The sequence below is a fragment of the Onthophagus taurus genome, chromosome 6 (genome assembly GCF_036711975.1).
Source record: "Onthophagus taurus isolate NC chromosome 6, IU_Otau_3.0, whole genome shotgun sequence".
Classification (NCBI taxonomy): Eukaryota; Metazoa; Arthropoda; class Insecta; order Coleoptera; family Scarabaeidae; genus Onthophagus; species Onthophagus taurus.
In genome coordinates, this window is record NC_091971.1 from 20244575 (window position 1) to 20270578 (window position 26004).

The 26004-nt window shown below is 32.5% G+C and overlaps 2 protein-coding genes across 2 annotated transcripts in view; one reads left to right on the top strand and one right to left on the bottom strand.

Moving 5' to 3' along the window:
• Positions 1-8721, top strand: part of LOC111419645 (Adenylate cyclase 3) — a 28484-nt gene extending 19763 nt beyond the window's left edge. The window contains exon 16 of the mRNA XM_023052486.2: positions 1064-8721. Within this exon, the coding sequence (XP_022908254.1) occupies positions 1064-1450 (387 nt within the window). The 3' untranslated portion in view covers positions 1451-8721. The remainder of the gene's footprint in view (positions 1-1063) is intronic.
• LOC111419652 (uncharacterized) overlaps positions 8711-26004 on the bottom strand; it is a 35285-nt gene continuing 17991 nt past the window's right edge. Inside the window, exons 3-5 of the mRNA XM_023052496.2 lie at positions 10420-10572; positions 10215-10367; positions 8711-10153 (exon numbers count right to left, since the gene is read on the bottom strand). Coding sequence (XP_022908264.1) covers positions 9539-10153; positions 10215-10367; positions 10420-10572 — 921 coding nt within the window. The 3' untranslated portion in view covers positions 8711-9538. The remainder of the gene's footprint in view (positions 10154-10214; positions 10368-10419; positions 10573-26004) is intronic.

The window sequence follows — 26004 nt, forward strand, 5'->3', positions numbered from 1 at the left end:
ATTAAACCAAAAATTCAGCCATTAACCATTGTGACAGATTACAATAAGAGATGGTATGCCAAAATTGAGTTGAATTGGACGAAATATTCTCCGTAGGCAAAAGTTCTTCAGCAGTAGATGGTTGCCACGACACCTCGGGTTAGTTGAAGTCACCAACCAGCACAAAAACATCATCCAGATAGCAATCGGAGATATTCTAAAGCTGGAGAAAAAAAATTATTTATCGCATTTGATGCCGTAACCACAGATCTTCGGCCCCAGTTGATAAATCGGGAAGTAGAAACACAGGAAGATCCCTCCTCGCAGCCACCAGGACTTCACCTCTATCAGCTTTGAGTGAAATTGAAGAAGATCTATCTACGTCGATATATAACATACTTGTCGCAAAGAAACTCTTCATTGTAGACAGAATCGTTAAGATAAATTTCCGTGAAGTCTTTGATTATAAGCCATGCACGTTCTGCTAGTACAACGACCAAGTCATGAGACAATTAGTGTAAACAGAACTAATATATGTTGTATATTTTTAGTTCAATAAAAATATACAACAATCTAACGCTGAACAACAATTAAAACTAGAACTAACACTAAACCTAGAACTAGAAACATTCGTCTTTAGCCGCCATAAGAGACGTACGTCTAAACCAGAATGTTTCTAGTTCTAGATTTTGTGTTAGTTACAGATTTAGTTCATGGAAAAATAGGTATACAACAATCTAGTGCTGAATAATAACTAAAACTAGAACTAACAGGTAGAACTAACTAGAAACAGTCAATTTCAATCGGTAGAGTAATATAACAATTAAAATTAGAACTACCCTCCTATACATCGTACAGAAAACTCGGGGGATTCCCCGAGTTTATCTATGAACATGGAATACAACAACTTAAGGAATAACCTAAGTTGGATTCTATCTATGTGCGTTAACATTCATATTTAAATATACTAATCTATTAAATAGATAATACCAATAGTATGACTCAAAAATATTTTGTTCGTTCTAACGAGGTCCATTATATCTGTGTTAGTTCAATTAATTTAATTTAATTTTCTAAAATTAAGGTAACCGAAGAAACTTGTGAAATTTTACAACACTTTGGTTATCAATTTGAACAACGTGGATTAGTTGCTGTAAAAGGAAAAGGGCAATTAATGACTTATTATCTCCTTGGGAAAGCTGGAAAAATAACACCACCCACAGTTCCTGTTTCACCAATAGGTGGAATTCTTAATACAATGGAAACAGTAACCGAAGAAGAAGAAAGTAATGGTAGCCCAATATCCAAAAGTGACGAAAAAACGGTTATTGAATGTTCAAATGGAAATAGAAGTGATGACGATGTTTTTGTGAACGATATGGATGTCGTTCAGGGGACGCAACCTTTAATAATCGATGAGATTTTAATAAAGGAGTCGTGTGAAAACACACTTTTATTAAGTGATTCGTAAAAAAATTAAAAATAACAAAAAAAAATTAAACCAGAGAAAATAAATTAATTACAATCAATGTTACTAATACACAAAACTAAAAAAAATGATCTAAAGTTATCTTCTACTTTTTTTATACGCCATATCAAAACGAACTAAAGAAATAATGCAAGAAATAACTTAAAGAAATAGTTTTTTCTATATCGTGAAAGCAATCACTATTTTTTAATTTCACATCTAAATAAACAAAATAAATAATTCGAACGGTACTTGTTCCATCATTCTTCTTCAAATAAAAACGCTAGCAACTAAAATAAATACATACTTATTATTGTAAGTAGTGATGTGAGAGAAAATACAAATATAAGAACAATATAGAGTTAAAATAACTAAAAATTTAAAAAAATTGTAGAAAGAAATAGTGATAATTGAAGAAGTTACAAAAAATTATTATTATTAAAACGCACATTCGAGTAATAACACTGGTTTACAAATAATACAAAATATTGGCCGTGTTTTGGACACGAAAAAGCTTGTTATAAATTTATGCAAAATTATAATTACGAATCTTCGATAGATTTTTGTTATGAGATTTGAATTTGCAAACATAGAGTAAATGATAAAAATTGCTTTAGGAATGGATATCAAGAAATCGACAAACAATTTTTTGCAATTTTTTAGTAACGATTTTGTGAAGTTATAATGGAGCATTGAACAAAAAGAAAATAAAATGAAATTGCAACTAACAGAAATATACATTCTTTGGCTCAATGTATTTGTATATCAAAAGAGTACCAATGTAAAAAGCGGAGACCGTGTATATTGTGTGGACTATGTAGGAGATTTTCAAATTGAATATTGGTTAAATGAAGTGTACAAAATGCTAATAAAAATGCTATCCTCAAAGGGGTGATATATGTACACGGGTAGACCACGCATATATCCCAATAAAAAGATCTAAATTCAACGTTTAAGTTTATAACAAACATTACAGTAAAAACTACAAACGATGATTTCATTTTTTTGGCTATTTACTGCCGGTCTTGATGCACGACTAAAATTAAACTGTAAATGTAATGATAGTTAAAAAATAAAATTTATAATAATGCACGTCTAATGACAATAATAAAAGCCGGATTGGTGTGGATAACAAGTTGAGAAAATTAATTTAAATGATCGAAGATATATTATGGAGGCTAACAGTAACTTTAATAATTTTCAAAGAAATGTTTCTTGTTTTAAATTTAGTTATAATAGTTGCAATTACTTTCAAAGGTTTGTTCTTTCAAAGGATTTGCCTTTCAGTGTATGCGTACGCCCCTATCTAGTTTTTACAATTAAATGTTTTCTGGTCATCTTTCGCCGTGCACGAATTTTGCCCATATTTTCTTCTTTCTCGCAAAACTTCTGGCTTCTTAGCGATACTTATTTGAACTTGGAGGTCATCGTTTTTCGTATATAAAGAATAAAACACAAGTGTTTGCATAAAACGATGACAATTTATTTCAAATATCGATGCTGCCTTCAGGCACGACTAAAAAAATTTAAGGAATAAATTACAATAATTGACTTAAATATTACAAGATGTTAAATACCGTCAAATGTTAACATTTGATTTGCTTCTTGTACAGTTTCTCCGCTTTTGATGATTATCTTATTTATTGCCTTATTCCAAGTGTCTCACGGTCTTTCTCTCTTTCTAATCCCTTGCTTTCAAAGAAACTCAATTTTTGCACTTTTCAATGGATTTTTATTTTGTATTTTAGGTTCGACCGGTTTCGATTTAACAAATACATTTATTTGTGTTTCCATTTAAAATGGCGGCTGAAGATAATAACAGCCATTGAACCACATTAATTTGTTAAAGTTATTTAGAGTTGTAATAACCAGAAGTAAAGTTTTTCAGTTGCATATTTTAACACAACATTGAAATGAAGAAAATTGTATTGTATTCATGGTTGTGTCATTATGACGTGGTTCCTGAAGTTGATTTAAATTAAATCGAAACCGGTCGAACCTAAAATACAAAATAAAAATTCATTGAAAAGTACAAAAATTGAGTTTAATTTTTTCTATAACATCGACCAAACCCTCAATTTTTACCTCCTTCCTTTTGTCATCATTCCTAATCTTGCCTCCCTTTATTCTTCTCAGGTCTTTCATCTCTACAGCCTGTAATCTGCTCTTTTTCGTTTTCGTTAGCAACCACGTTTCACAACCGAAAGTTAAGATAGGTCTGTAAATCTCTTTGTATATGTTTATTTTCGTCTTCCTCGTTAATTCTTTTTTGTTATTTCTTTCAGCATCTTATCTATTCTTGTATTTCTGTTATTCTTGGTTTCCGTGGTTATTTATTTCGATCCTGACGTACTTGAAATGCTTAACTTGTTCAATATCCGTTCCACCAATCACTAATTTTTAACCATTCATTACTACCTATCATAATTACTTTAAATAAAAACCATGTAAAAACTTCTAACTTGCATTTATTTATATAAAGTCGTAGTACTTTCGGGTTACCCTATCATATAGGGTAACTAATGACCTTATGATCATATAGGGTCATATATGATCATATAGGGTCTACAACTAAATAGGTGTAGACTGGAAATCAAATGAAAGTTAAAAATTAGAAAATCGAGTAAATCTTTAAGATCGTATTAAAGATGTGTTGGTGGGATGAGATGAGGCGAGACTGTCTCGTCTCATCTCAGATTTACTCGATTTTCTAATTTTTTAACATCCCACACCTTTTAACGTCGCCATTCCTATTTCATCTTTTATCTTCATTTTGTTTATCCACCAGATATTAAAATGCTTTACTTTCATTTGATTTCCAGTCTACAAGTTAGAAGTTTTTACATGATTTTTATTTGATCATTAATCTTGCAACATGGATAACTCTTTCAATAATTACTTTAGTTTTTGACTTGTTCATCTTCATTCCATACTCCTTTCTAGTCTCATTCCATTTACTTAAAGTAACATTTAGCTCTTTTTCGGCTCTAGCTGTAATAACCACGTCATCCGCGAATGTTCCTTGTAGTACTTCGGCCGTTTGCGTATTTCTATAACAGACAAGGAATTTCTTTACCCCCATTTTAAACTTTTTTATTATCTCGTCCATGTACGTTTTGAATAAGGTTGAGTTCAATGCTCTGCCTTGTCTGAAACCTACTTTAATCATGAATTCATTTGACTTTCAGTTTTTATAAATCACTGTATTAACAGTGTTCTCATACACCACTTTTAAAATATTCAAAAATCTTCCCATTAATACGTCTTTCTCGTAATATTTCCCATAGTTTTTGTCTCAGTACCATATCAAACGCTTTTTCCAAGTCAATGAATCTCTTTAATTTTTTTAACTTTCTTTAGTGTACTATCATCGTTAGAATGCGATCTAATCGTATAATTCGCAGTCTTATTTTAAAATTTTTGGTCTTGAGAACATCCTTTGTTTTTATTTTGTGTACCATATAAGTCTGCAAAATATGGAGCTAAAAGGCCAGGGATTCTGCTAGATCTCCTTCATCGCCTCGTTGATTACTTTTCATTCAATAGAAACTGTTGAGAACGACTTCGGCAAAATTATCTCATTATATCAACTGAAAACGATGAAAACGGTGGTTCTTGTAGATGATGATGTGATTGCTAATGGTTTTTATGGATCGTTCACGAAATAAAAAATCTTATTACTGCAGCATGGCAAAGCATACATCTATATCCGATACAGCATCTCGTTCAACATAACTTTAACGTATTCCGGGATTTTCGGGTTATAATAAGATTTCTTTTTGATGAGTCGTTGACCAAGAAAATTAAGTAAACCAACCTCTTGATTCTTATACTGTATAATTTAACGTTGAACTAAATTTGGTATTTGTAGAATTAAAATCCGAGTGCGGGTATCCATTTCCATGCAAGTTGATGATTTTGTGGGCTGCCATGACATACAAAAAACCATACATTATCGATTTGAGCTGCTCCGCTGTTTGGTTGCTTTCCGAATCTTTGTTCAATTATGTGGGTGGATGCTATGGACAAGAACTGTCGTATTCGGAAAGCCTTTCTCATTTCCTCTAAAAAAATGTAGATAATCCGGCAATACCATTTAAAATTTTCTACCACAGGAGGAAGATTTTCATATCTTGTAAAGCGGCAAGCTTGGCTTTCCAAACGGGTGGACACACACCTACAGTGATCACGTTTCTGATCATAGAATAGTTCGTGAATAAGCTCCAGTATATTCCGTCTCACTGGAGCAATAATTTTGTGGTCAGTTTCTTACATCACGAATATCAACGTCTCCGTTAATACTATTTTAGCCGTGTTGTATTCGAACTTAACAATTCCGCTGATGATGGATATTTAATACTCAAAATCGGTACCATCCAAACATTATCATTTTATCATGTTCAGGTTTTTTATACTTCATCTATCTATCTTAATTTCATATATTGTTAATATATAATCTAAGAACCCTTCTACCATTTAATAAATCTTTCCTATTTATTTCCATATCCCACGTTTTCCTTGGTCTGGCTTTCCTACTGTCTTTTTATATTTTTACCCTCCTATACTTTTTTAACTACTACTTCCTCACGCATCCTCTGCAAGGGTCTCTTTCAATGTATACCAATATAGATTGTATTGCCAGATTACACCTGATATCCACATTCCTCATTTTATTGCTCTTCGTTACTCCTCTTACTGTTACTGCTTTAACAGAACAACTCTTCAGTTGTTCTGTTAAAGCCCAAGTTTCGCAGCCAAATGTGAGTATTGGTCGGTACACTATTTAATAAATTATCTTTTTGGTATCCCTGGTAATATCCGTTGTTTATAAATTTACTCTTCATTGCGTAGTATAGATTATTGCCTTTAAATATTCGGTGATATACTAGGTATTAAAAATAATCCACTAGTTATTCTCTTCCCCAATCATCATTACCTTAGTTGTGCTCTTACTCTATTCACTGTCATACCACTCTTTTCCAATCCTACTTTCTTTGATGAACAGCAACGGTTTCTCAACTCCTCTTTCCATTAAAATTTTCCATAGTCTTTTCCTGGGATTACTATAGAAAGCCTTTTCATAATCTAGAAACGCTACAAATACTTTCCTTTATACCACAAATTGTCTTCTATGTGTTTTGTGTTATCGTAAACATGTGATCTTGCGCATACCTTCCGATCCTAAACAGGATTTGTGCTCCTCTTGCTTTTTCTCTACTTTGTCTGTCAATTGTTTTTCTATTATTTTCTCCAATACTTTCATAGCAGTGCTTAGCAATAAACACCACAATAGTTTTTGCAATCCTGTGCCAGTCTGCCGATGTTTTATATTATGGTAATAAGTTCTTAAGTTAGTACTAATCGTCAAGGCCAAAACTGATTCTAAAGAAACATTTGGTTGTAGTCCATTATAACATCTTATAACCGTTTTTATTATTGTACCACGATATGACATCTTTTCGATATTCAAACTGAATTCATCAAACAACTTTTTGGAAGAGTTTTGAATTACGTCACGTTGTTGTTTGAATGAATTACTTTCTTTGTTGGTCTCCATACAATGTATAAATAGATTTCTTTTCTTGTCATGTTCAGAAATATACACAAATGATACTCTACACATCGCAACAAAATCATCAAATTTCTTTGTTAAAATATTTGTTCAGAGCAGCTACAAAGAATTCTATAGAGTCATGGAGTAAACGTTTCAAGTGAATGCAGCCGTAAGCTTATGCAAGGTGAATAATTAAAATAAATATATTATCATGTTTAATTTTGTGATATTTTAACATTTAATATTCGAAGCTATTTCGCATAAGATATCTATGCGATAAGACATCGTTGTATATCATTATATTGATGTTATCACATGATGTATCTCGACCTGAACGAGTCACTGAATGCAACTATGATGAAGTGAGCAACTAAGTGCATGTTTATTTGCATAGTTGTTCGAGACTTATTTGAAACTTTAATATGTTTTATTAGAAATTTACGTTCCATGTGACAGTCACGAGTGCAATAAAATCACTGAATATGTTTTTTCTCTGTACTTCACTAATTTCACGACTTTCCTTATCTTTTGCTTCACATATTACACGATCACACAAAAATATGTGTAATGAAGCACTAGTAACATTGTTGTTTTCAATAAACACCTAAATTCCTCAAACTTTTATCTAGTTTTTGCGTATTACTTCGTTGACTTTTAGGCAAAACTTCATCTTTATCCGCTCCTTTGACAGCAAATTGCTTTTGGTTACATTTTTACTCCCTGCTATGTACAAAAATTTCTTTTTACAATGAAATGATGGACACACAAAAGAATTTCATATCGACAGAATGTCGATATAATAAAACATCTCCACAGTACTTGCATGTCTCACAGATTCCAAATGGAGGGTCAGCACCAAAATCATGATATATAGAAAATTCTTTCGTTAAAAACGACCGAATTTGTTGTATTGTGTTGGGAATTCAGCTACGACATTGCGTGAAATAGTGTATGCGCCCCAAACAACTTACAAAGATTAAAATTCTATAAAGACGTGACTGTGGAAATATCATTTTCTGCATTAAAATTAATAAAAAATTGATCAACTAGAAATCAGTACTTAATATACACAACGAAATATTAAAACGTGCACATTTATTGGATTAGTTTACAACGATTAAATAATTTATTAATAACAAAAAATAAAAAAACCTTTTCGTGTCCAAAAACGTGTTTGTAAACATGTGTTATAATTAATAATTTTCTTAGGTTTTGATATTTTAATTTGAAACTCAATGCGGAACACCATAAAGAAAGACTCTCTTTTTTGACTTTATCTGAAAGAATACGCTTGTAATTTAACGATCGTGTCGTTTTTTTAGTAAAAGTAACTTAGAGATCGACGTTTTAAACTTGCCGAGTGAAACTAAAACCCCTATTTAGTAACAAAAAGAAATTCTTTCATAAATAAATGGAACGTGGTAATTTTTGGATGATTGTATATTTCAAATTTAAGAAAAAAATGGGAAAAAGTAACTTATAGTTGGAACGGGATCAATAAAAAAAATAATTCTTAGATTATTTTAGTAGATTAATTTTAGGTATTTGTCTATTTCAGGATTTTCAGGCCTCTTACTTACAAAACAATATGTATACAGATATATATATATTTTAAAAGTTATTAATGGATTGGTTTTAGTTTTAGGTTGAATTTGTTTAAATAGATTATTTTTTCTTTGTAAAAGGTATGAAAAGAAAATATACGCCTATAGAGAGTAAAGTTGTTTGATTTATTTTATTTTATTCTTAATTTCTTGTAATAATAAGCTTTTTCCTATTGTTCTTAACGTTATACACTTTCGGTTGATTGTCATGTAACAAGAATAATATCTTATTTTTGATATATCTCATTTTTATTAATAAAAATTTATAGCGTTTCTATTAAAAGTTTCTTCTTAAATATTTAAAAATTAGTTACCTTATGTAACTTTCTTATGTTAGTAGAAGTAAATTCTTAGCGATCTCTTTTACTCTACTTAAATAACATATTTTCTTTATTAAATAATTTTAGCAATAAAAGTTATTTATTTAAGCGTAACCTAATATAGGTTAGCAATATCACAAAAAAGCGAATTATTCTTTGTTTTTGAATGTATACGTTGTCTTTAATTTTAAATCGATTAGATAATTTTTATTTATTTTATTATAAATATATTCATTTATCACCCCTATTTGATGAAGTAGGAATAGAGAATGTTTCAAAGTTTCCTGCCAAACTCATACAGTTAACAATTCTAATTCAATTTTCTAATTAAGTTGAGAATTAAAAGCATAGCACTTTAGAAACATCCTGTATTTCTATTAAACTTTTACGTTTATAGAAAAATATTATTCTCATTTCTAATCAGGCGATTTACAATTATACTTTTTTTCAAAAAAACATCTACATGGCAGTAGCATGATGATATTTTTTTTATAATTTTTTTTTAAACATTTTTTTAATTTCACGTACTGTTTACATTTTTATACGACGTTAATCCTTTCGACACTAAAAACCTATTACCATAACCAGCTCCCCATGGAGCCAAAAGTAATCCTCACGTCCTCACAAACTTGTAAACGACCGCAAAAACCAATACACTAACCAACACCAACACTAAAGCCGTTACCACTTTAGCGAACGTGTTTAAACCGCTTTCAGACGGATTCAAAGGTCTGCTACTATTATTTTGTTGAGATCTACTCCGTTTATTTGCTAATCCTCTGGCCAATGCGGGAAAAGCTAAACTTTGAGTGAACGTTAATTTATGCAGACTTTCACTTAATGAATAAGGTCCTACACTCCCTCTAGCAGCAGCTCTTAAGAGGGCGTATTCTAAATCTAACGCGTCGAAAAGTGAATATCTTACAGTTACGCTCGACGAACGTCTTCTACTATCAGAAGGATCTGATCTTGACGATCTAGACCCCGTTGGAGGAGCTGCTATTGAAGTTAATGAAGATGTTGTACTGGATGAAGGTGAACCATGACCATTATCGGAGACATCTTCGATTGAAGTTTGATCCGGTGATGGGATGGGTTGAGATGGTCGGAAAATTCTTGCATGATCTGGATGGAGAAGGGCACTGCTTGGTCTTCGAACGCTTGTTGTTGGAGAGGACGTTATGGGAGATGGGGCACGTGGATAAGTTGTACAAGGTGAAGGTGAAACCTATTAAAAGAAATAAAATCACGTTACGAATGCATTTTATTTTTTTTATTTAATTGTTTACCTGACTAGATTCGATTCCGGAATCGCTGTGATGCGTTCGAAGGCCATTTTCACAACAAATTGAATGTTGAGATAATGCATCATCTGCACAAGGTGGAAAAACAAAGCTTTGGCCGTCTGCTTCACCTCGCGGAGAATCGGAACTAGGCCAAACCTAAAAAATAATTTAATTGATATTTTTTACGTAATTAAATGATTTTTTTAACCTGAAGAAGTGGTAAGGAACAATTTGATAGAGGTTTTGCTTCTTCCACAGATGATTCGGTGGTGTCTTGGTCGCATTGAGAACTTGAACTGTTCGTGGTTGAAGATTTCACAGCCGACCAGAAACGTTTTAAACCGGATTCCCGAAGTGATTTCTGAAACAAAAAAAAGATATTTAAATTTTTTTTGGTCAAAAATAAGTTATAATAAAGATAAAGAAAATAAAAAGTAAGGTATGAAGTTTCTATTTACAGCCTTTTAGCAAGCTGTGCGATAACCCGCTTTGTAAGCTTCCCGGAGCCACCTGGTGCTGTTCACTATCACATTACGTGTACTACCTTGTTATAGAATAAAGAAGTTTATATTCTTTAGATAGACGTTATTTTTAGAACATTTTGACATAATTGAGACAGGAAGTATCATATTAAGTAGAATACCCGTTGGGGAAATGTAATATTTTGTGTTCATTTTCAATTTAAAAAAGTATTTAATGCAATTAAATTGTTTAAAATTGGTAAAAATAAAATTCATTAAATAAATACGAATTTATTATTAACTCATACTTTCAAAATACAAAATAAGAATATAACTTGGACAGAAAATATATGCTTTGTTGAGAATTAATTGAATTGAAATGCATTATAATAGGATATATGAGAACAGTAAGAACAAAATTCTTGGCAACCATATAATATTACTTTTAGGGTAATAGTTGAATATCAAACTGCGAGTGGAAACAACTTAAAAGCTTCTGGATCGTTGCGGTAATTCCCAATGGAATTCTTGATGCAATCGAACATTTGAAATACTGTAGAAGTATTGGATGCAAAGTTTCCGTTGAAAGTGTTAAGTTGAGATGGATGTATATGCAGTCTTTGTGGAGGGTTGAATTGATCGATTCGAATGTACATTTTCTGAATTTTTCAAAATTACAAAGATGAGCGACCCACCCAAAATAATTTCAATAGATCTAGGTTCTTACATATACGATGAATGGGTGAGAAGGAAAATAAGATTTCAAAGTATACGCCATTTTAAAATGAAATAGCCATCTTTGAGCGCATGAACGATAATATTCTGCTATATCAAGCTTAAGCGGATATTTAAAATATTGTTGAGTGGAAGAACAATAATATTCCGTAAATGTGATCCTCCATCCACTGGTGAGTCGATGTACTGAATGGGTTGCCGAAAAGGAATGTTCGCATTGAGTAGTGCATATGGGACAATGTAAACAATACGATACTATTTCAGCAACAGGTGATATAATTCGTAGTCTTTTGTGGTATTTTGCTGATTTGGGTCATCATTTTGTAATCAGGTAAGATGTATAGAGGTTCAATAAACTAAAAAGGAAGAGGCATGTATTGAATAAGGCGAATTTGTAAAACGCAAAGCTAACAAGGGTTTTCTTATATGGTTTTTATATAATACCATTAAAGTAATTCAAGAGAAAAGGAAGGCGTACTGTAAATGGAAACGCTTTGGAATGTAAAGAATATTTTTTATTTTAAAAAAGGAAACTGAAAACAATTAACATTTGTTGCAAATATAGTTGCACCTTCTTAACGTAGGTACAATCAGCGTGTGTCTCCAGCATAATTCATTGTTTCTTCCAAAATCTTGACATATCCTTCACGTTTCATCTTCATTGGAAATCTTCTTTTGTTGACCTAGACACCGCATAACTCTCTTCGCGGGCTTTTTCTTCATTTTCCTTGTTTTTTCCTTCTTTTCAAGTTCTTCTTTGACTGGCGTTGATGTCAGTATAACTGAAGAATGTTTCATTGTACTAGTGTTCACTGTCGGGAATAGTAAAAGATCTATAAAACTTACGTTGTCTTTCTTGGATTGCACAGTCTTGTCATCTCATCCTCTAAAACTTCTTCTGAATCTAAATCTGAGGAAGATTCTCAGTCTGTCGACTTTCGAAGGCGTTTAGGTTTAGAAAGAAACTCTTGTGAATTTAGTTCAGAAGTGGATGGCTCAAGGATAGAAGAAGGTGATCTGTCCAAATTTTTGTGTGGCTGAACATTATTATTGCTTTATGTGTCTGCAACCGATGTAGGATGTGTCGTACAAAATGAAATTTCTATGGCTGGGATATCAGTAAATTCATCATCACTAAATACAAAACGATTGAAAGAGAATATTCCGGTCACTTGGAAAGCCTTTACTCTTTTCTCCACCGTTGCTACTCTATTATTAGTATTCCTGTATAATTCTGCGATGTTGGTTTGTGTGGCGAACATCTGGACGCCAGAGAATTTCCCAAACCTTTCAAAAAAAAAACTCTCTCCGGCCATCTGGGCAAGGTACCCTTTTGGTCCAGGCAAAGGGTTCCCGGAAAGCTTTCACCGGAGATGTTACTGGACGCTCCTCGTGGCGAACATCTGGACGCCAGAAAGCTATCGAAACTATTCAGAAGAACTCTCTGCGGCCATCTGGGCCGCAGATCCTTTTGGTGCAGACAAGGACTCCCAAAAAACTTTCACCGGGGATGTTACTAGATTCGGAGATAAAAGGAACAAGGATCGGCTCGAAGAGATCAGTACCGTCTTACCGTTCGCGTTGTAGTTTTGATCGGCAACCCTTTTCGACACGCCTCTGCACTTTTGTTATTATTGTTTTCCTTATTGTAAATAAAATTTTGTTGTTGAAGACATTTGGTTTTCCTCTTGCTACTATCAAAGCATTAGCCCCGCAGTTTGCAAGATTTTTTTGTGTTGCTTGGCTTTTATATACCTATCACATTCTTCAACCTTTAGTGGGCCAAAAGAGAAAAACGTCTAGTGGCTGAAGTTTGTGAGATGTGTGGGGCGGAATTGAAACAACCTCAATCTCTGCAGAAATTGTATGTAGCTAAGTTAGAATGAGTAGAATGATTTTCCAAAACTAGTAAAACTGGATCTTCTTTGGTACGTTTTGTGAACCTAGCAAAATGCTTGATCAATTCAGTGAAAACACTCTTGTTGGTCAATTTCTTTCTAGCGCTTCTTTCATTCTCTCCCTTTTGAAAATAAACATTGGGGGAATGAAGAAGCTAGCAGCGCTCATAGCGGTAACGACAGTCACTAACTGATCTCTTTCTCCACTTGTAACTGCGCCCACTTACTTCTGCCCTTTATTGGCAACAATGAGGCTAGGATTGTGCACATTACTTATCCCTGTCTCATCAACATTAAAAATACCATGAGCTCCAAATTTATGTTAGCTGTAAAGTTTATCCAAATTGTCGTAAAAAATAGTCTCCTCTTTTTTGTTGAAAGCTAAGATGCGGTTTAGACTGGTAGCCTTAGGTTTACGAAAGGTTAAAGTTGGATTCCAGAGTTCCCGGATTAATTTAGCAGTTAATCCATAAAATACTTTAGAAAGATTAATAATGTGACTTGCTAGCTCTGACTCATGTTCTACACTAAAAACTGGTTTTCTTTCTAGCTTGTACTTTTTTACAGAAAAACGACCTCTTAAGCGATCTTGCAAGATTCCGTAAAGCACATCAAGCATTTGCGCAGATTTTCGTATTGATAAGGTTTTGTTTTTGACAAATTCTATGACGCGTTGCATGTTGTCTTCCGACTATGCAGAACGTTTGCTTTTCCGAATAAATTTTAAACTTGTCATCTGTAGAAAGGGAATGCCATTATTATAATATCGATCACAGTAGAGAAATATCGACCGCTCTAGTTTATAGCTGTTGGTCATAGATTTTTTTTCTTTGGATTTTGTTGATCCTTCTTCAATCCAGCAATGTAGACTGTGGTAGTGGGGGGATCCAGTTTCCTTTGAGTCAGATGCAATTCGACTGGATTGAAAATGAGGAGATCCTGATAAGTATCAGGTTTCCATCAATTTTAATCAAAGAATGTTCATACTCTCTGGCCTTTCTTTTAACCATTTTATTGAATACCTCATTGATAACACAGCTCTAAAACAAAACAAATTTTTTTTGTTGCCCTGATATCTTTGCAAATTTTTATGTTTTCAAGTGCCCAGATTACGAATATATTCATTAAAGTACTGAATGTGCTCTTTTGTTTTTTATGATTTTTACATATCTTATATTTTGAACAATTATCGGCTTGTTAGTAATAAAATTTATTTTTCTCGTCATGATTAGGCTTCTGCGTAACTTTTTCACGCATACAAACATCACGTGATCTCCACTCTCAGACCCCTTGCTCCGCAGAACAGCTGAGATCTCAGTTATTTGACAATATTGAAGTACTTACACGTGAATCTGTATAAGTTGTCATGGGTTAATATTTTGTTTCAATTACTGAATGTCCATTCTAATATATTTGTCTTGTCTTTTAAAACATGAGTTCGTCACGAAGAAAGTGTAAATATAGTAGTGATTTATTTTGTTATATAACAAAAAAGAAATATTACAGACTTTACCGACGAGACATATGTTGAATATTTCGGTTTTAAATTGGACAAATTAGATAAATCATGGGTTCCTCATAATGTTTGTAAGTCCTGTGTTGAATCTTTACGGTTGTGGAAAAAAGGAGAACGTGCTGGATTAGACTTTGGTATTCCTATGATCTAGATGGAGCCTAACAATCATTTCGATGATTGTTACTTAGATGCTAAAGGTTTTAATCTAAATCAAACGTGGAGATATCCAGGCTTACAGACTACAAAATGTCCTGTTCTACACAGTGAAAATCTCCCTCGGCCTATTTACGTTTCAAAAGTAATTCGCATGCCCTCGGAAACAATGATGTTGCCAAATTCACAAAAATCGGGACACTCTACCAGTGAAAATGAATGGGAGGGTGAAACATCTACGTCGAAGTTATTTTCTCAAAATGATTCAGTGATTTAATACGTGATCTCAATTTATCAAAACAAGGATCAGAACTGTTAGCCTCAAGATTGACAGAAAAAAATGTATTGGCTCCAACAGTAACAATTACAGCATACAGAACGCGAGAAAGTGAGTTATTACAATTTTTTAGTGAAAATGAAGGACTGGTGTACTGTAATGATATCGCGAAGCTGCTTCTAGACATTGATTTAAAAGAATACAAACCTACTGAGTGGCGCCTCTTTATTGACAGTTGTAAAAGAAGTTTAAAATACGTCTTACTGCACAATGGAAATAAATTTGCATCAATTCCAATTGCCACATTGAAAGAAGAATATGAAAATGTAAAATTAATTTTAGAAAAAATTAATTACTCGGGGCATCAATGGCCGATCTGTGTGCATTTGAAAAGGGTTAATTTTTTACTTGGTCAACAAAGTGGATACACGAAATACCCTTGCTTCATTTGTATGTGAGACATTAGAGCAAAGCAACTTCATTGGGAACAAGTTGTTTGGCCCGTAAGAAATTCTTTAACTGTCGGTAAAGCCAATGTAATAAGGGAGCCGTTGGTGAGCAGAGACAAAATCATACTTCCACCATTACATATTAAGTTAGGAATGATAAAGCAATTTGTAAAAGCGTTGGACAAGGAAGGAGATTGTTTTAATTACATTTGTAGAAAATTTCTGAAGATTAGTATGGAAAAGTTGAGAGGTGGAATATTTGATGGTTCTCAAATACGGCAATTGAAAAAGTTTTGTGTTGGTAGTCGAAAATTTCCTAGATAACCATAAAGCACTAAATTATTAAGAAATTGTACAAAATATGCTGACAAACTTTCAGGCTCTAGGAGCAAATATGAGTAATTAAGTTACACTATCTCTGCAATCATCTGGATAAATATCCAGATAATTTAGGAAGTTATAGTGAGGAACAGAGAGAGCGGTTCCACCAGGATCTAAAAGTGATGGAGGAAAGGTATCAGGGCCGATGGGATTGTCACATGATGGGATATTACTGCTGGTCTTTAAAAAGAGATTGTCCCCTGAAAAATTATAAAAGAAAAGCTCATAAAAGGTGTTTTATGGAAATATGTTTTCAACATTTTCCTCTCTATTTACTTCGATGTATCCTTATTTTTCAAAACAAAACTGGCATTATAAATATATTTGTTATTTTGTTTCTTGTTTCCGATTTTTGTAATGTAAAATGAAAATAAAGGTTTAAAAAAAAACGAGAGCAAATCTTACAAAATCATTAATAGTTTCATGAATTGTGTGCATAAATATATCCAAAATCAATCTTATATCTAGAGCAACAAAACCACTGTAGACCAGTGTAATGGGCGTCTATCCTTCATTGTGGAAGCGGGCTCCTATTTGACGTCGTTTATTATGCCCAATATTTAATATATGCTGATGATTTAAAACTCTTTCTCCGTATTTCCTCACCTTCGATTATTTTAGATTGCAATCTGATTTAAATAATCTTCATGCATTTTGCTTAACTAATCACCTATCATTAAACTAATCAAAGTGTAATCTTATCTCCTTCTCTAGGAGGGTAAACATAATCCACTACAATTATAGTGTCGCTGCGCTGGCGAGAAGTTGCAACGTGTCTCGCTGATGGAAGTTGCATTTGATTGCAAATTATTATTTGTTAAACATATTGATAGATGAGATCCACGGTACCTTTTTCTAACATTGATTTAATTAGAAATTTCTATTTTGCTTTTGTCTATAGCACACTTAACATTTGCAGCGTCGTTTGGAATCCTCGTATCGCTCGTATAAATCTGGAATTGAGCGTATTCAATCTAAATTCCTCAAGAACCTTTGTTTTAAATTTTCCGTTCAATACATTGATTACGATTCAACCTGCACCTCTTTTCGTATGCTAAAACTCAGCCAGCGTCGCTTTTGTGGAGATATGTTATATTTTTGTGAACTTGTCACTATTTATAACACCTATTCCTAGAACCAACTCTTCCTAAAACTCTCCTTTATTGAGAATGGCTAGATCCGTTCTTTTGATATTTGATGTGTACATCACCTAGTCTTAGTTTTTTATTCAACTCACTTTTGTACCGTTATTATTAGTTTCTCATTATTATTGTAAACAACTGGTTCTTTGTGGTACAGTATTATTGGGTTCGACCTGTTTCTGTACCCACTTGACAAAATAAATAAATGTTAAAGAAACAGACAATCTTGCAACAAGAACAGGAAAAGAGTATGTACAAATAAAAGAGTTTTTTGTTAAGACAAATTATTCAAATATTGCATAAACCTTTATAATCATGATAAACATTCTTGTATAGAATTTTATTCAAATTGCTTAATGGGCAGTGGAAATTATTCTAAAATTGGATGTAGAGCATTTTCGTTGCTGGAAATAATGATGGTAACTAAAACCACCTCATCGGTGAACCTCGCGTGTTTGATTCAATATTTGTAGTAATTGATTGCATAACGTCAATAATTCTCTTATTCGTGAGATATGAGGGGATGAGGTTGATATTTTTGTTCTATTCAAAGTAACTCGATGTGATTTCTCATATCAAAAAATACTTTAGATAAGATTTGTTTATCTGTTAGATGAAATGAACACACACTGAATGCTATCTTTAATGGTAACATCAAATTAGATGATAGAAGATTCTGAACTGTAATAGAATTTTTGATAAAGAGCATCTGCAGTGAAAAATCAGTCGCGATTTGTTATATTTAATACGATGGGCAAGTGTTTGATAGACTGAAAAAGTAGTTTAGGATCTTTGCAGCTTAATGGTCTTCTCTTTGCCTCATCTTCTGAAAATAACGTCTGAAGGAGCGTAATCGAAACAAGTAGCTCTACAATTTAATTTTTCACAACATACATCCCAATATCTACAAATTGAATAGCGTGTGATAGACACTGTCCACATCAAATAATGTAATTTCTTATTACGCTGAACACGGGAAAGAAGGAACTTTTTTGAGTGCAGAAATAGAAAGAAACAGTAATAGCTGCTTTGAATTATTCTGTTTATGGCAGTAATTCAGAATTCTTTTTTAAGTAAAGCCTAAATATAGTTTTGTTATCAGGGAACCATGTTTCATCATATCTTCGCCCTGATAAATAGAGAGAAAAGGGACCGAAAATCGATAAGAGAAAACTAGCACATGCAAGTGTAATTCACGCACAGTATAACGCACATATAATGGTTGCACTGAGAAAAAAATTAACGGAGTTGAACTATTACATGATGTAGCATCTGCTTATTGACGTGTTGGTTAGATATATATTTAAAACTGTTTTCGTCCATAATTAGCAATGGAAAGTAAACAATTGCGAAATCTTATTTTTTTTATAAATTCTTATTTAAGATGCAGTAATTGTAATAGAAATTATTTTAATTTTAATAATTTCGTTACTACTACTACAAACTCTTGTTTTTCATGTTACATAAATTAAGGTGCATTTATCTCTGTAACATATGGTATCCTTGTAAGTCCTCTCGAAACTCAAATCGGATTATCGGATTATAGAGGTAACAGCTCTCGTTATGCGAATTTCAAATGATTTGCTAAGATATTAGTTAGTGGGTCTTATCGCTTCAGGAAAAGAAAATATCAATTAAACGTTTCTGAAATTAAATCACGGAATCAAAATATTAGTTATTTAAATTCATCGAAGAAGTTTTCTATTTCTTTTCAATGTTGCAACTGTTATAAATATCGACGGAATCCATCTACGTCTAGAAATCAAGTTTGTTTAAAACGAAAAAACTCACGCCTAAAGATAACTCAACCTAACTCTACTATTTTAAACAATGGCCGTTTGAACTGTTGAATCTGTAATGTTCTACGTTACCTGCTAATTTTTCACCGAAAAATTGTAATTTGTGTGAATTATATTGTGCAAGATGACCCTATAAATAAAGTACTTTTTGTTAAGAAATAAAAAAACACTTAGGTTGGTTTTTTGTTCGAAGTCAATCTCTGCGAATCAATTAATCATATCAAATATGACATAAACCATTACATATCCATAATTACATAAAAGCTAAACGAATAATAAATGGTGGTGATCATAACCAACGTAATATTAAAAGAAAAACAATAGTCTAGAATCTAAACCGAGATTGGTGTAGATATATAACTGACGGTTATAACTTAGACACAGACATAATCACAAAAGAATAATTACAAAATATCGAAATGAAATTATTGCACGATTCCAATACTTTCTCTTTTATACACTTCGTACACGAGAGAATAAAAAAGACCTCATATATGTGACAAATTGTGACTTAAAGAGCATATTGGTTATACCGATCGGAAAAGCTGACTGGCTTTGTAAAAATTATTGCGTTTATACGCGATTCCATTTACTTTCAGTTATACCTGAAAACGAGTGACGAAGAAAATCAGCTTCTGCTGCAATTATTTGTATTGATTCTAATATAAGAATGTATACTAAATTGAGAAGTAGATTTTGTATGTGACCAAGCTTTCCAAGCAAAGCTAAATATCGGAGAAGAGATTTAATAAAAGTATTAGGTAGTAGGATACTGGATCAGATATTTGGTTCTTGGGGACGGCGTATCTGAAAGAAAATTGTGTTCAGAAGGAGTAGTAGATGTGGTTCTTGAAGTACATAAAGTGTTCGATGCTGGTTGTATGTATGTCGAATAGTTTTCATGGAAGCAAACTAATAAAAGCTCCAAGTCGACATTGTAATTCAATCGGATCCAGAATATCCAGTTGGAAGACGAATTTTTTGTAGTTACTTCTCTACCTCCCTGTACCATCCTAAGAGAAGAATGATTTACACGATTCAAACTGCTTTCATTTCGAGGATCACCCGATCATGGAGCACCAAAACTCGTTCAAGCAGTTAATTACGACAAAGTGAGGCTCTCTGTAGTGAACAAGCTACTATAGAGTTTGTCGCAATATCATCACAGTGATTTCACGAAGATCAATATATAATTCCGGATTTTATATCCTAACATCCTGAGCAAAATCTTCAATTACTTCGCTCTGACCTAGAAAAGTCTTTTATACGTGCGCGAAAACTGATTGTGGCGGTGTTGTTACTAAATCCAGAAACGTATCACATAAATTATCTTAAAAGGTTGGTGATCGCCTGGAGATTTATTATTTTGTGTCAAACCCTAAACGGCTGTTATGTTATTTTCGATATAAGGACATACGAAAAGATTAGCTTTCAGCAAAATTTTATCCACACTATCACCGTAATTCATTTATTATTAAATTATTTTTAGCTGTAAAAATTTCAGTTGGTTAAACTTTGCCCTGACAAAGAAACAAAGCGTTACAATTTTGTTATTTTGTAAAATCACATGTTTTTGTGAAATTCTGTTTTATAGAGAAATCAAATTGCAGACTTCATTTTTTTTGTAAATAAAATACGTTAAAATTGAATGAAAGTGAAAATGAAGTTATATTTCAGTTGAAGTAACGTGGGTTCAGAACTTGACAATTTGTCAATTTAAATGTCAAACTATTACGTGTGTTTCATAATTTTGCATACATTCCATTAAACGCCCACCAGACATAATATTTAGTCTGCTTTTATTGCATAAAATGGCTTGTGTTTCAGGCACGTAGGAGTTGCAACAACCAATGCGTTTAATAAACCAACAAATGTTACGTCGATGTTGATAAAAATATAAAGAACTAAAACAATTTTTTGTTTTTGTACTTTATAATAAAATACAAATCCGTTATACCAAAAAACATTTACCATAATTGACAAATTGAAAAAAAAATGTTATACAGAAAATTTGAGGTCAAAACAAATTAACTGAAGTAATGTCAAAAGCATAAATTAGTGAAGTCTAATTTATAACGAGTCTAATATTTATAAGAATGAGGTTTCGAATGACATAAACACCACATCAAATTGTTTAACTTTCAAAACAATCAAATCAACTTATATTACCTCTTGCCAAAGGCTACAATCTTTTTGCAGCCATTCGATGTTTCAATATTTAGACCATTAAAAAACGGATGGTGAAAACCAGTCTTGCTTATAACCAGACTACAAATAAATATCATCTGAAGTATCTACTGTTATAGAGGATTATATTCTCGAATTAACTCAAATGGTTCTCCAAACTTTTAAGCACAATACGCAGTGGAAAGAAGGCTTGTAACACTTTTGCAAATGTTGTGGACACAATTCGTTGAATATTCAATAATAATGACGTTAGTAATCGAATTCACAATTCATAAACTTACTATTTCCATAAATAGAATTAATTGTATAAGTTACCATGTGATCCATAATTTGGAAAAATTAAATAAGTAGTTTTTTTTTAAAGATTTATTTAGATAACTCTAAATATGATGCATTAGATTCAAATTCCGAGATTAATCTAATACTGGAAACGTAGTCAACGTTGTAATTGTTACAAATTTTGATCCAATCGATTATTAAAATATTAAAAATAGCAATGGTAAAAAGAATAAGAAAAGCGTTAAAACCTAAACATAAATTGATTATTTATTTATAATCTTCATCATGCCGCAAATTAAAAGAGAAGCCGTTATTAAAAGTGAATAAGTAACATACCTCAAACATAGAATAAATCATCAAATGATTGGACAGGAGGGAGAGATGCTAACATAATGATTATGATAATTCTCATTAGAAAAATTATTACAATTTATATGAAACATAATAGATGTAGAAGGCCTGCGCAAGTTTTAAATATTGTTGCTTAAATACTATGCCATAGAAATAGCAAAAATAATTTTCAAAATAAAATTATAAGGTCAAAGAAAATGGTCGCAAAATGCCAGCTGAAAAATATTTAAACCTAATAAAAAGGATATGTAGTAACGTCGATAACGGCAGAAGCCGACAATGCAGCAATCCGAAATCATCAGAACCAAATTGTTCCAAAGGACTGGTCAATAACACATAAATCATTAAATTTTTTCTGGACAACTTAATTAAATAAAACATAAATATTATTCAGTTCGTTATATAAAATAGAGGGGATAAATATGATATATCTTCATTAAAAATGATACTAGAAAATTGTATCTACACTGAATGAAATATATTCTTGAACGAAGATTATTACTCTTGGCTCAAGCTTATTATATTCTTGTATATCAACAAGAAGATCATTTTGTTGAGTGAAGAAAAACCGCATACTTTCAAAGCAAGTATACAAATATTCTTGATTCTCAAGAAAACGAATTCTTAGTGAAAGTAAATCAATAATCTTGAAAAAGAGTATCTTAGTGTTCCGTCAACAATCCCATTTTCATATCGAGAATAGATTTCTTAAGTCAAGAATAACGTGTCTTTCTTTTTAGAAAGCTTATTCATGTAACAACAATCTTGTATAATTCTTCATTTGAGTATTATAAATTATTGACGCAAGAATGAATTTTTTGACACAAAAAAGTGTCAAGTGTACTCAGTGTACATAATCTGGTCATCTGCAACCAAATCTTCAATCGAACTTGGAATAGAAAGTTTGATTGAAGATAGAGAACGCACTAGTTGAAACACACTAGCCGCACTAGTTAAATCCTGTACATGTGTTAAGCAATATTTTGCAAATTTCAGAGTCATCTTAGAACATCTAAATGGGATAATCAGTTAGATCTGGTATGAAAGAAAGCTTCATAACCCTTGATAAAGTAGGAGGATCTTCATCATCTGGATGTCACAGACCAATCCAATTGGGAAAGAACAAGTCGAATGGAAAGTATTTAGTAGACAAATTAACTCTACTAAAAGGTAAACGTGAAAATCAATTATTGTGAAAGATTTCCGACAGAGATTTGAGGTTCTTGTCCCTAAACTCTGAGTATAGAACACGTAAAAATCTGCTTTCCTTCGTAATAGAGTATATTAGAGCACATAATTCAAATAGAGCTAACGATAACGAAACAAGTAAAGGCAAGGAAGCTTTAGAGGAAACCGACGGGAGAACGAGTTGAGACTGCGATGCTGGTGATTTAGTGCGATGGATCAGAAAATTTTCTTAATCACAAGTTAGGCATTTATGCAATAATTGAGTCGAAAAAGGGTCAAACAAATGGATCAGACCACAATCTAGAGTTCGGAAAAATTACAATGAGAAGACCATTAATATAAACAAATAACCAAAATATCCCTTAAAAAGCACAACATCGACTCGCTCCGAACTGCTCTGACTACGGGAGTTATATAATTGGCGTATTTCCCCAAAACAATAAAGGTACACTAATCCAGGAGTATAACACAGTAAATAATGCTTAGAAAGTATTAAAAAATTACATAAATCAAGCTGCAGCGGAAACACTGGGCGCAAGGCACAAGAAGCAATGCTGATACTGCTTATAGGAAAAACAAACCTTTAGAAGTTAAACTACTAGTCCAAGAAAAAAGAGACCCGTCCAACAAGGTAGCAAAAAACTACATAAACACAAGGAACTGAGCAAGCAACAGAATAAGGGAGATAAAGAGAGAACATTAGGAGGTTCTATGTTAATGGATCTAAATAATATATGAGCAGACAAGTAAACCAGCCACTCAATGTCTGTATCAGAAAACTTAATGTACCTCCGCAGATGTACAAAGACTATACTATCCGTACCAAAAGTCAAGGCCCCTTAATTTAGAGAACGATATCTTCGCAACCGCTCAATAAAAAAAATTGCCGTAAAGTTTGTTGTAATTACTGTACATTTCTACGCAACATATGAATTTGAAAATTTTCGGCTCCGCAGTTTTCTTTTTATACCGAGGTAAATGAAACAGGTACTTGATTTTTAGTAGTTCTTTGTCCACTTAGCGATTTTTTTTCAAAAAAAGATAGTGCGTTCCAGACAGGACGTCGCGCCTTTATTTTATCTACATAAAGAAATAAAGGCGCGCCGTCGTGTCTGGAACACACACCAGTGCCATCTTTTCCGATTGAATGGAACCCCTCTCTCCGCGCACGTCTTATTACTGTTTCTTTTTAATTTGCAATTCACGTAAATCGCTCTAAAAAAAATAGAGAGACATAACTTTGATAAACAAATAACGGAATTCGATAAATGTAATTATTTGACATATTTTGATTAAAACCATAAATCCACCCAACCCATCCGTTTTCGACATAACCGTATTATACTAAACCGCGATTTTCCTATCGCGTATAAGGGGAGAAAGCAAGAAAATATTACAAACCAGCATTGTTATGCTCTATAGATTTGAAAAGCTTTCGACAGGATACGAGTATCGGAGTTTATAAGAGAGTTGAATCTTAAGGGAGTAACGCATACATAACAGAGACAAGTACACTGCGTGAAGGAGCATGACATACTCAGCCTGGTGTTCTTTAACATCTTAATGGACGAGATCATAGAACAAGTGCGTAAGTTAAAACACGGAGACAAAATGGGAAAAGACAATCTATACAGGATGGTGCTTACCAACGAGATGGCAATTTTGAAAGTACTGAAAACACGCTCTGAGATTAAAAAAGAAGTAAGAAGGAAATTCAGAAAGAATGCAAAACAGAAGATGTGGTAAAATGAATGGGCGCAAAATGAAGGAGACTCTTGAATGAACACGGAATAGACTACCAAGGATTGCCAGATATTGCAAACGAACACTCAAAAGCGCCAGAACGACTTCCAGCAAGCTCTGCACAAAAAGTCAAAAATTAAAAACCAGGAGAAAAAATAGTTTTGAAAGGTGACCTAATATATGTATATGTAACTCGCAATATCCGAATTCGGGCATTGTCCGAAATTTTTACCTACAACGCGTTGTGGGTAAGCTTAAATGATGCTTAAATGACAACGCGTCAAAAAATAAATATACTTCCTTGTTATAGATTACTAAACATAAACTGTTCGAAAAATTAAAAATTGTTCAAATTAATGAATATAACAGAATTGATTAACTATCATGCAATAGTTTCAATGCTGTTTTTAATAAATTGACACTTTTTGCGCCTGTCAGGTTTTTAATAAGAAAATAAGCAACTGGTACTTTCCAGCTGCCGTTCTATAAAAATCAAAGCATTCTTTGCCAATGAAATGTGGTCACTATTATAATTACTGCTAAGGTTCACTCCTCCATATAATCTATTTTCATCAAAAATTCTTTTTCATAACCATTTCACTAATAATAAGATTTACTAACATATTTTTGTAGAAGCTTTTGTAGCGATAAACCTTTTCTTTGTAATCTTCTTATTTTTTCTTGTGGAGCTAACTCTTCAAGGAGTAGCCTCATCAGAACATTTAAAATTTTCTTTTCTTAGAGAAATAGAAATTTGACATATCGCTATAATTCAATAAGAGATCAGAAAGACCACTTTTACAAATTGAGTAAACATTGAATAGCCACAACGTGTTGTGAGTAACCGTCAAATACTCACATCGCGTTGTGGATACTTTTTGGAGTCTACTCAATGACCGAAGAAATTGCTCAGAACGCGTTGTAATCAGTTAAGCTTACCCACAACGCGTTGTAAGTAAAAATTTTACAACATATACACAAAAATGAGGAATGAATAATTATTTAAAACTTATACATGTTCATTAAAACACAGTGAATAATCTGAACCATGTCAAATATTGTATAAAAAGAAATACAACATTTAAAATTATTTAAAAATTGTTTGAAGTTTATTACAAAATTGATTAAATTTCCTTTCAACTGAAATTTTCTCTTTGTATCTACTTCTTTTATAGGATTCTTTGTAAAACTTTAAGCGACTATTTTATCAAAAAACCCTGGAGAATGGTGAAGA